Below are 11,116 nucleotides of genomic sequence, written 5' to 3'. Positions count from 1 at the left end.
TAAGTGCTTCAAGACCTCTGCACTTTCAGCAAGCAAGGTTGTGTCATCTGCATAATGCAGGTTGTTAATGAGTCTTCCTACAATCCTGATGTCCCATTCTTTATATAGTCCAGCTTCTCAGATTATTTGCTCAGCGTACAGATTATCTAAGTATGTGAAAGAATACAACCTGGCACACACCTTTACTGACTTTAAACCATGCAGTATTCCCTGGTTCTGTTCAAACAACTGCCTCTTGATCTATGTACAGGTTCCTCATGAGTACAAATAAGTGTTCCAGAATTCCCATTCTTCGCAATGTTATCCACAATTTGTTATGGTCCATACAGTAGAATGCCTTTGCACAGTCAATAAAACACAGGTAAACATTTTTCAGGTATCCTCTACTTTCAGCCAGGACCCATCTGACATCAGCGATGATATCCCAGGTTCTACATCCTTTTCTGAATCTGACTTGAATTTCTGGCAGTTCCCTGTCAATGTACTGCTGCAACTGCTTTTGAATGATCTTCAGCAAAATTTTGCTTGTGTATGATATTAATGACTTTGTTCAATTATTTCCACATTCTATTGGCTCACCTTTCTTTGGAATAGGCATAAATATTATCTCTTCCAGTAGATTGGCCACTTAGCTGTCTTCCAAATTTGTCAGCATAGACGAGCAAGCAGTTCCAGTGCTAAATCCTTTGTTGAAACATCTCATTTGGTATTCCATAATCCCTGGAGCCTTATTTTTCATCAGTGTCATTAGTGCAGCTAGGGCTTCTTCCTTTGGCACCATCAATTCTTGATCATATGCTACATCCTGAAATGATTGAACATTGACCAATCATTTTTGACACAGTGACTCTGTGTATTCCTTCCATCTTCATTTGATTCTTCCTGTGTCATTCAGTATTTTGCCTGTAGAATTCTTCACTATTACAACTTCATTCCTAGGAATATACCCTAGGTAAATAACAGCCATCAAGGAAAAGGTACATGCACACTCATATTCATTGCAGCAGTATTCACAATACCAAAAAGGATGGAAACAATCCAATTGCCCGTAAACAGATACATAGATAAAAAAATTATGTCACATACACATAAGGGAATAATATGCAAAGATAAAGAAAAATGATGAATCCAGTAAACATCTCACAACTCTGATGAATCTGGAGAGCATTATACTTAGTGAAATAAGTCAGCCACAAAAGGACAAATATTGTTTGAAACCACTATTGTAAGAACTCAAATTTTCACACAAAGAAAAAATATTATTTGATGACTACAAGGGTGGGGAGGGAGGCAGGAGGAGAAATCACTAACTAGATGGTAGACAAGTGTCTAGTTCGTTGACAGGAAGAACAATACACAATACAAGTTAGGTCAGCACAGGTGGACCAGACCAAAATCATAGAAGTTTCCTAGACACATCCAAATACTCTGAGGGACCAAGTAGCTAGGACTGGGTGCAGGGACCACAGTCTCAGTGAACATCTAGATCAATGGGCATAACATAGTTCATAAACAAAAAGTTCTACATCCCACTTTGGTGAGTAGTGTCTGCAATCTTAAAAGCTTGCCAGTGGCCACCTAAGATAAATCTCTGTTGGTCCTATCCCATCCAGAGCAAAGGAGAACGAAGAAAACCACAGATACAAAGAAAATATCAGTCCAAAGGACTAAAGGTCCACGTGAACCAGAGACTCCACCAGCCTGAGACCAGAAGAACTCAGTGACACCCAGCTACCACCAACGACTGCTCTGACAGGGATCACAACAGACAGTCCCGGACAGAGCAGGAGAAAAATGTACAACAGAATTCAAATACACGATAAAAAAACAGACTTACTGGTCTAACAGAGACTGAAGGAAACTCTGAGACTATAACCCCCAGACACTGCTAATCCAGAACTGAAACTATTCCAGAAGCCCACTTTTCAAGCAAAAATTAAATAAGCCTAGAAAAATAAAATAACACACATGAGGAACTTGCTTCTTAGTTCCATCAAATACATGAAACCAAATGGGTAACCTCTGTTCAAAAGTAAGATGAGAAGGCAGGAAGGAACAGTAACTGAACAAATGGAGACAGGGAACCCAGGGTGGAAAGGGGGAGCATGCGAATTGCAAGCAATGTCACAAAACAATATGTGTATAAATTTTTGAATAAGAAATTAACTTGAACTATAAATTTTCACTTAAAGCAAAATAAAATTTTTTTAATTGTTTGGTAAAACTCCCTGGTTTAAAAAAAAATGTGGTAAATACAGTGGAATACTACTCAGTCATAAATGGAAATGAATTCTTGATGCATGCCATAACATGAATGAACCTTGAAAACATCATGCTGAGCAAAATAAGTAAGTCACCAAAGGACAAACACCGTATGATCTCACTTACATGAAATGAGCAAATATAGAGAAAGCAAAGGTTATTAGTGGTTGCCAGAGGTGGAAGGGAGGGGTAAAGAGGGAGTTTTTGCTTAAGCTGTTATTGAATTCATGTTAATGGTGGTGGAATGATTTGGAAAAGGATAATAAGAACGGTTGCACAACTTGAAGAAGGTAATCGGTGTCACTGAATTGTACAGGTAGAAATCGTTGAGATGGTGCGTGTTTTGGCGTGTTTATTTTCACCTTAATTTTTTAAAATAACCACAGTTAGAACAAACAAAAAAAAAAGGAAGACCAACTTGGGGATGTGGCCATTTCTTTTATCAGCTCCATCTACTTCCTTCTGTTTCTCTTGCTATGACTATTTCTTAACAGCTACATAACTTTAAAAAAAAAAAAAAGCCTTTCATTCATTCCTCATCTCCAACTTTAAAAACTCTCAGGGAATAAATCTGATTAGCCAATTGTAGAACCAATCAGAGCAGGCAGGGGAATGGAGTACTATGATTGGCTTAGCCTGGTTCATGTACTTAATCCTTCTTCCCAGAAGCAGTAGGGAAAGGGGCTTGGCTAGATAAAGCAACAAATGTTTATTATTGAAGGAACCCTTGCGGTGCAGTGGTAGAGCACTCAGCTGCTAACCGAAAGGTGAGCGGTTTGAACCCCCAGCTGCTCTGCCGAAGAAAAATATGGCAGCCTACTTCTGTAAAGATCACAGCCTTAGAAACCTTATGGGAAATTCTATTGTGTCCCACAGAGTCACTACAAATGGGAATGAGCTAGAAGGCAATGGGTAAAGGAGCCTTGATGGTGCAGTGGTTAAGTGTTTAGCTGCTAACCAAAAGGTTGGTTGTTCAAACCCACCAGCTGCTATGCAAAAGAAAGACCTGGCAATCTGCTACTGTAAATATTATAGCCTAGGAATTGCTAAGGAGAAATTCTACTTTAGGGCTAGTTCTTTAGGGTTACTCTAAGTCAACTGGTTGGTTGCTTTATTACTTGCTAGTGGTTCTATAACAGAAATACCACAAGTGGGTGGTTTTAAAGAACAGAAATTTATTGTCTCAAAGTTCAGGAGGCATGAAGTCCAAATTCAGGGCACCATTTCTAAGGATGTTTCTCTCTCTGTCATCTCTGGGGGAAGATCTCTTTCAGTTTCTGTAGACCCAGCATTCCTTGATTCCTTGGTGATTTCCATGTAGCATGTATCTTCCCCTTCTTTTTGTGCTTGTTTCTCTGTGCCTAATCTGCTCTTTTTATAACTCAAAAGCAAGTAGCTTTAGATACGCTCTACACTAACATGGCTTCTTTAATGTAACAAAGGAAACCCTATTCACAAATGGAATTACATCCACAGATATGTTGTTGTTATGTGCCATTGAGTTGATCCCAACTCAAAGTGACCCTATATGACAGAGTAGAACATACCCATACGGTTTCCAAGGCTGTAATCTTTACAGAAGCAGAGTGCCAAAACTTTCTCCCAAAGAGCAGCTGGTAGGTTTGAACCACCAACCTTCAGGTTAGCAGCTGAGCTCTAAACCACTACACCACCAGGGCTCCTCCTGTGTAAAGATAACAGCCATTGGAAACCCTATGGAGCACACTTCTACTCTGACACACATTGGATCACCATGAGTCGGAGTCGACTCAGTGGCAACTGTTTGTCTGTCTGTCTGTCTGTTTTTTTAAAACGAGAAATTCACAAGATGATAGTGAAGAAGAACCTTCTAACATTCTGAGCAATTCTGAAGAGGAAGGAGCTTTCCTAGTACATAGTGAGGGTCTCATCTTTCCAGAAGTTCAAGCAGAGCCTAGAAGTCCCCCCTGGCAAGTCCATTATATAGGAAAATTGGACTGTCAAATAAGAGATTATTTTGAACACCCAGCTTCTGGCTGAGAATCTAGCCTTTGGTGCATATTTACTTCCAACACCACAAAATTAAATGTTTTCTCTCCCTTGGTCTTAGAGGGAAGTTTTCCTTGTGTATTCCCATTCTTGTACTGGGGAGTCCTGCACAGTGGTTGTACCAACATGAATGAACTACACCACAAATTCTGGTGTGCCACCACTGGCAGTTATGACCATGGCTGCTGCTGGGTGTTTTGTTTCTCATAACTTGGGTAAAGTAATGGGTAGTGTGATGGGGTGGCTGTGGGTGGTGATCACGAGGTCTGACGCCTCTCACCTTCTGTTGCTTCTCAACATTGTCATAGTCTTTGAGTCATCTTTGGTGACCTCTTCAGAGCTCCCTGTTAGAGTGAGGAGAATTGGATGGACTGATCAGAAGGTAGAAGGAAGTCATTGATTGCAGAGTGGAGATGGATTAGCTATCTACACAGAAGGCTGACTCATTAGGGCAGCAACTCTTTTAATAGAATTCAGTTTATTACTGTTTTTGTTGTTAAGAATATACACATCAGTACGTACTCCAATCCAACAATTTCGACATGCACAATTCAGTGACATTGGTTACATTCTTAGAGTTTTACAACCGTTTCCCCTTCCTTTTCTGAGTTGTCCCTTGGTCCTTAAAGCGACCTTACCAGACAGCATCATTTATGTGTCTACCTCTCTATATTTTTTTTTTAATTTTCATTTTGGTGAAAATACACAAACCAGAACATACACCCATTCATCAGTTTCTACACATACAGCTTATTGACGTTGGTTACATTCTTCACATTATGTCGCATTGCCATTCTCACTATCTCTACCTATAATGTTTCACCACCATTGACTTAGACACACTACCCCCTAAACCTCTCATCTATGCTTTAGATCTCATATTTCATATAGATAATTGTTTAAAAGAGCACAATGCTCACGGTGAACATTCTTTACTAATTTAACTGAACTGTTGTTTAGTTTCAAGATAACTTTAGAGGATATTTTCAGTTCATGGTTTGAAGATTTGCTCAGAGTGATAGATTCAGGGGTTCCTCCAGTCTTAATAGGTCCAATAAGTCTGGATTCAGTATGAATTTGAAGTTCTGTTTCATACTTCTTCCACTTTTGGTCAAGATTCATCTACTGATTCCTTGATCTAAATGCTCAGTATGGTAGCCTGGCACCATCCAATTCTTCTGGTATCATGACCAAGGATTAGTCTTATCTTTTAAATGTCTTATCTCTATCAATCCAGAGCCTCACACCAAACCAAAACCAAACCTGTTGCTGTTGAGTAAATTCAGATGCGTGGTAGCCTCCTGTTACAGAGTAGAAATGAGTTCAAAACGGTGTTTTCTTGGCTATAAGCTTTACAGACGCAGGTTGCTGGGCCTTTTGTCCATGGTGCCACTTATACAAGATGCTTAGGAAATGTTTAAGACTCCCTAGTAGCTCAGTGGTTAAGTACTCGGCTGCTTACCAACAGGTCAGCTGTCAAACCCACTGGCCACTCTGAGGGAGAAATATATGGCAGCCTGCTTCCATAAGGATTACAGCCTAGAAAACCCTGTGGGGGAATTCTACTCTGTCCTCTAGGGTAGCTGTGAGTCAGAATCAACTTGATAGCAACAGGTACCAAGCCTCACCCCTACCCAGACCCTGTAAGTACTTCTGATAAAATCTTGTTGCCTTTGGGTGAACATCGATTCTGACCTATCAGCCCGTACTGGCTCCCTGCCCCTGTGGGTTTATAAATTCTGTATAACAGCTCACAAAATCCATGGAGACTGTTACCTAGACTTATGGTAACCCATTTATTATAACTAGAAAGGATATAATCAAATAGAAGCAACAGGCAAGGTCTAGTCAAGCAATATTGGACTTTGACCAGATCAATTAGTATATTTTTGTTGAATGTTATAATGGATAGATTTGGGATTGGATTTATCAACTTATTTTTGTGACCTTCAGGAGTGGCCCTGGCAAGAGGCTTCAATTATCACCAGTGACTTGCCTCTCCATCTCCCATGCAGGGATGTTCTCAGCAATCCCTTTTTTTTTTTTTCTTTTTCTCTCAGCAATCCGTGAAGCCCCAGAGTTCTCCAACATCCAGAATGACCTAGTAGGTGAGACCTCAGTGAATATGCATGACTGTGGCTTTGATGCATAGTTATGATCCATCAAGCAGTGATACGCATGACTGCATTAGGCCCTACCACTGCTTTCCCGAACCAAAATTATTCTTTGAGGCCACCTTTTAGCTGAATAACAGATTGGCTCGTAGCATAAAGAATATCGCCTGTAGCTAGTTAGCGCCTTTAATAAATCATCTATAGGAGACAGAACCGTCAAAATTTACTCTAAACAAAGATGAGAAGGGAAGGCGGCAGAGAAACTAGAGTACTGGAAACTGAACAAGAAGAATGGAATGAATGAGATTGACCTCACTTTGGTTCCTTACCTACTCTTTGCAATTGGATCAATTTAAGGCAGACTAAAAAAAAAAAAAAAAAAAATTTTTTTTTTTCTTTTTTAATCAAAGCCAGTTGCCAAAATGTGTATACTCTGTGCCTTGGATGAGACTCCTAACCTCCCTGAAATAAAGTTCTTCACCTTCATAAATGGATGTGTGGGACAAAGAACTTGGTTTGTCCCTGGTTCCTTCCTCTCTCTCTCTCCCTCCCTCTCTCTTTAAATAATATTTTATTGTGTTTAAAGTGAAAGTTTATGCAGCAAATTCAGTTCCTGTTTAACAGTTTCTATATGAATTATTCTGAGATATTGGTTACATTTTCCACAATTCTTCCTTTCCATTCTGTCCAGATGGACGCCAACACACGGAGTTTCCTGGAATTGAGCTGACGTCATTAAAAATGGAGAACAAAAACCTGGAAGAAGACTTCAATCAGGTGGCGCAAATAAAGATGACTGGAGTTTGGGTGTAATTTGTCCTCTTTCCTGTCCTACCCTACCTGTGGATTATAACTAAACTTGCTTGCTGAAAATGAAAAGGACTTGAAGCACATACTGATGAAGACTAAGGCCTATAGCCTTCAGTATGGATTGCGCCTCAACATAAAGAAAACAAAAATCCTTACACCTGAACCAATAAGCAACATCATTTTAAATATTTTAAATACAAACCAGAATTCATTTTAGGTTGAAAGAAAATTAAAAGGTTAATGTTGTAATATCGACCTTATATTGTCAATGCAGAGGTTAAAAGTATTAAAAACCTTGACACTGTGATCAGTTTTTAAAAGTATGCTGTAATTTCTAGGTTAAATTCTAAGAAAAAAATTAATATTCAACCTCCACATAAAAGGGTACCATGCACAATTATTTAAAAAATAATTAAGATAGAAAAGCAGTGGGTAGAAAAAAGCAGAAGAAAAATAATAATAAAATAGAACAGGTATGATGAAGAGCACAAAATAAGTTGATAAGTCCAATCTAAAATATATCCATTATAACATTCAACAGAAATATACTAACTGATCCTGTCAATGTCAAATATTGCTTGACTTTAATCAACTGTATATATTTTTCAGGCAATACAATACAGTGAAAACAGAAAGATAAGTGTAGAAAAAATGAAAAATGCATGTTATGTAATCTTAGGGAAGAACACGTTTGGCATTTCTCAAGCTGAAAAAACTGAAAAAAAAGTTCAAGCCTCGAGTTGCAATACTGAAGGATTCTATGGGAAAAACAATAAATGATGCAAGAAGCAACAAAAGAAGATGGAAGGAATACAAAGAGCCATTATACTGAAAAGAATTGGTCGAAGTTCAATGATTTCAAGAGGTAGCATACAATCAGGAACCGATGGTACCGAAGGAAGAAGTCCAAACTGCAATGAAGGCATTGGTGAAAAACAAAGCTCCAGGAATTGACCGAATATCAAGTGAGATGTTTCAACAAACAGATGCAGCGCTGGAAGTGCCCACTTATCTATGCCAAGACAGCTACCTGGCCAACCAAATGGAAGAGATTCATATTTATGCCTATTCCCAAGACAGGCGATCCAACCGAATGCAGAAATTATCAAACAATATCATTAATGTCACATGCAAGCAAAATTTTCCTGAAGATTATTCAAAAGTGGTTGCAGCAGTATATTGAAAGGGAACTGTCAGAATTTTGGGCCGGATTCAGAAGAGGATGTGGAACCCGGGATATCATTGCTGATGTCAGATGGATCCTGGCTGAAAGCAGAGAATACCAGAAGGATGTTTTCCTGTGTTTCATTGACTATGCAAAGGCATTCAACTGTGTGGATCATAACAAATTATGGATAACATTGCAAAGGATGGGAATTCCAGAACACTTAATTGTGCTCATGAGGAACCTTTACATAGACCAAGAGGCAGTTGTTCGGACAGAACAAGGGGATGCTGCATGGTTTAAAGTCAGGACAGGTATGCATCAGGGTTGTATCCTTTCACCATACTTATTCAATCTGTATGCTGAGGAAATAATCCAAGAAGCTGGACTATATGAAGAAGAAGGGAGCATCAGGATTGTAGGAAGACTCATTAACAATCTCCGTTATGCCGATGACACAACCTTGCTTGCTGAAAGTGAAGAGCACTTGAAGCACTTACTGATGAAGATCAAAGACCACAGCCTTCAGTATGAATTATACCTCAAAATAAAGAAAACGAAAATCCTCACAAGTGGACCAGCAAGCAACATCATGATAAATGGAGAAAAGATTGAAGCTGTCAAGGATTTCATTTTACTTGGATCTACAATCAACATTCATGGAATCAGCAGTACAGAAAGCAAAAGACGCATTGCATTGGGTAAATCTGCTGCAAAGGACCTCTTTAATGTGTTGAAAAGCAAAGATGTCACCTTGAAGACTAAGGTACACCTGACCCAAGCCATGTTGTTTTCAATGGCATCATATGCATGTGAAAGCTGGACAATGAATAAGGCAGACTGAAGATGAATTGAGGCTTTTGAATTGTGGTGTTGGCAAAGAATGTTGAATATGCCATAGACTGCCAAAAGAATGAACAAATCTGTCTTGGAAGAAGTACAACAAGAATGATGCTTGGAAGCATCTCACACACTCTGGACATACTGTCAGGAGGGATTAGCCCCTGCAGAAGGACATCATGTTTGGTAAAGTAAAGCGTCAGTGAATAAGAGAAAGACCAACGAGATGGATTAACAACAGTGGCTGCAACAACGGGCTCAAGCATAGCAACAACTGTGAGAATGGTGTAGGATTGGGCACTGTTTTGCTCTGTTGTATATAGGGTTGCTATAAGTCGGAATTGACTCCACAGCACATAACAGCAATGTAATTTTAACCAATTGATCAGATAGCATGGTGATATAATTGTCAAATAAAATCAACTTTAGGGGTAAAGCAGTTTATTATTGTTATAATTAGTATCATTTTTACATTTCTTGCTGGAAAATTTTCCAATATTATTGCTTGATGAATTAGAAACAATCTGGCCGATACATAGACCTACACACGTACGTATATATATACAAATATATACATGCTTTGTGTGTACCACTACTCTGTGGTAATACAATTACTTCATATGTGCTTGAATTCTGTGTGATGAATAAACAACTGAACCTTGTGCTAAAACATGCAGTTAGATATTTCTGGTATAATGAGGGGATTTTGTCTTCCTTATCCACACAAAGCAGAACCTGGAGGCACTGGAGTCACGGCTCAGGACAAGAAAGGGGCTGACAGTTGGGAAACACACAGCAGTTAGTGCACCCATGTTCAACAACCACTGACTGGGATGATTAAAAACTGCTATAAAAATGTTCAAAATGGAAGAGAGGCTATAAAAGCACACAAAGGTGCTCACCAGGACAAGGGTGGTTTGGGTGGCTCTGGTCTCAGGTGAAGATCTGGGGTAGACGGTGTTCCTATGAATGTGTTGGACCCTCTGCTTGTGTCTCTGCAGGATGAAAACCATGGAGCCGCTGAACCAGAGCATGAGTCCCAAACACACAACATCAGGGAAAGTTAATAATAACGCGTGCAGTGAGTCTGCAGTTCTGTCATGACGCACAGAAGAACAGTATCCAAAATTTTTTTTGTCTGTGGTAGTTTTGTTGTTCAAATTGCTAGTCACATACATAGGAATAATGATATTTACCAGCATGTGGAGGATCCAACAAAGGATATTGGAGAAGCCAATGTATTTTGGAGATTTCACTTGAAGCTCTGCACACCTGAAATTTCTGGGGTTGATGGTGATGGCCTGGAAGATACTCAAGAGACAGGTGCTGCCAAAGGACACTCCCCTGCCCACCATGTGAAAATAGAAAACAAGTTTGCATCCAATATCATTGAGGAAATCTTTCCACCCAAAAGCTGCCATGGTCACTGGAATTCCTTTAGAGATAATGACCAAGGAATTGGCTACCGTCTGGTGCTTGAGAATCAAGTCTGGGGACCTTGACTTACATCCAGTGAAGTAAAGGAAGATATAATGGTAAAGAAGAAAGAAATTCCCCAGAATACCAACTGTAGTCTGTGATAAGAAGACAATTGCTATTGTGAAATCCCTGGTGGCCATTTCGTCATTTCCTGGTGACTGATATTTGTCTTCAGAGCCAGAGTGTCCTGCATGGGAAGATGAGACATGGACCACATATATCATATCACCTGAAATCCACTATTCTACACATACCATTAATTCCCAAGCCTGCTTCTTCTTCTTGGATAGTAGTGACGTCTTTGCCAAACTCTAGAATTGGATCCCTTTAAACCTAGCAGGATGGCAAAACTGACCAATCCCCCACAAGGGTTCCATACACCTTATTAGCATTACCCACCCCCACAAGGTTCATGCAT

General features: G+C 39.5%; 1 protein-coding gene across 1 annotated transcript; it reads right to left on the bottom strand.

Annotated features, from left to right (window-relative positions):
• Nucleotides 1-9,896: 9,896 nt before the first annotated feature.
• On the bottom strand, nt 9,897-10,838 carry LOC126086283 (vomeronasal type-1 receptor 4-like). The gene has a single exon (XM_049902437.1). The coding sequence runs from the start codon at nt 10,836-10,838 to the stop codon at nt 9,897-9,899; it is 942 nt and encodes a 313-aa protein (XP_049758394.1).
• Nucleotides 10,839-11,116: the final 278 nt, after the last annotated feature.

The sequence above is a fragment of the Elephas maximus genome, chromosome 11 (assembly GCF_024166365.1).
Source record: "Elephas maximus indicus isolate mEleMax1 chromosome 11, mEleMax1 primary haplotype, whole genome shotgun sequence".
NCBI classification, from domain to species: Eukaryota; Metazoa; Chordata; class Mammalia; order Proboscidea; family Elephantidae; genus Elephas; species Elephas maximus.
This window is presented reverse-complemented; position numbering and strand designations above follow the sequence as displayed.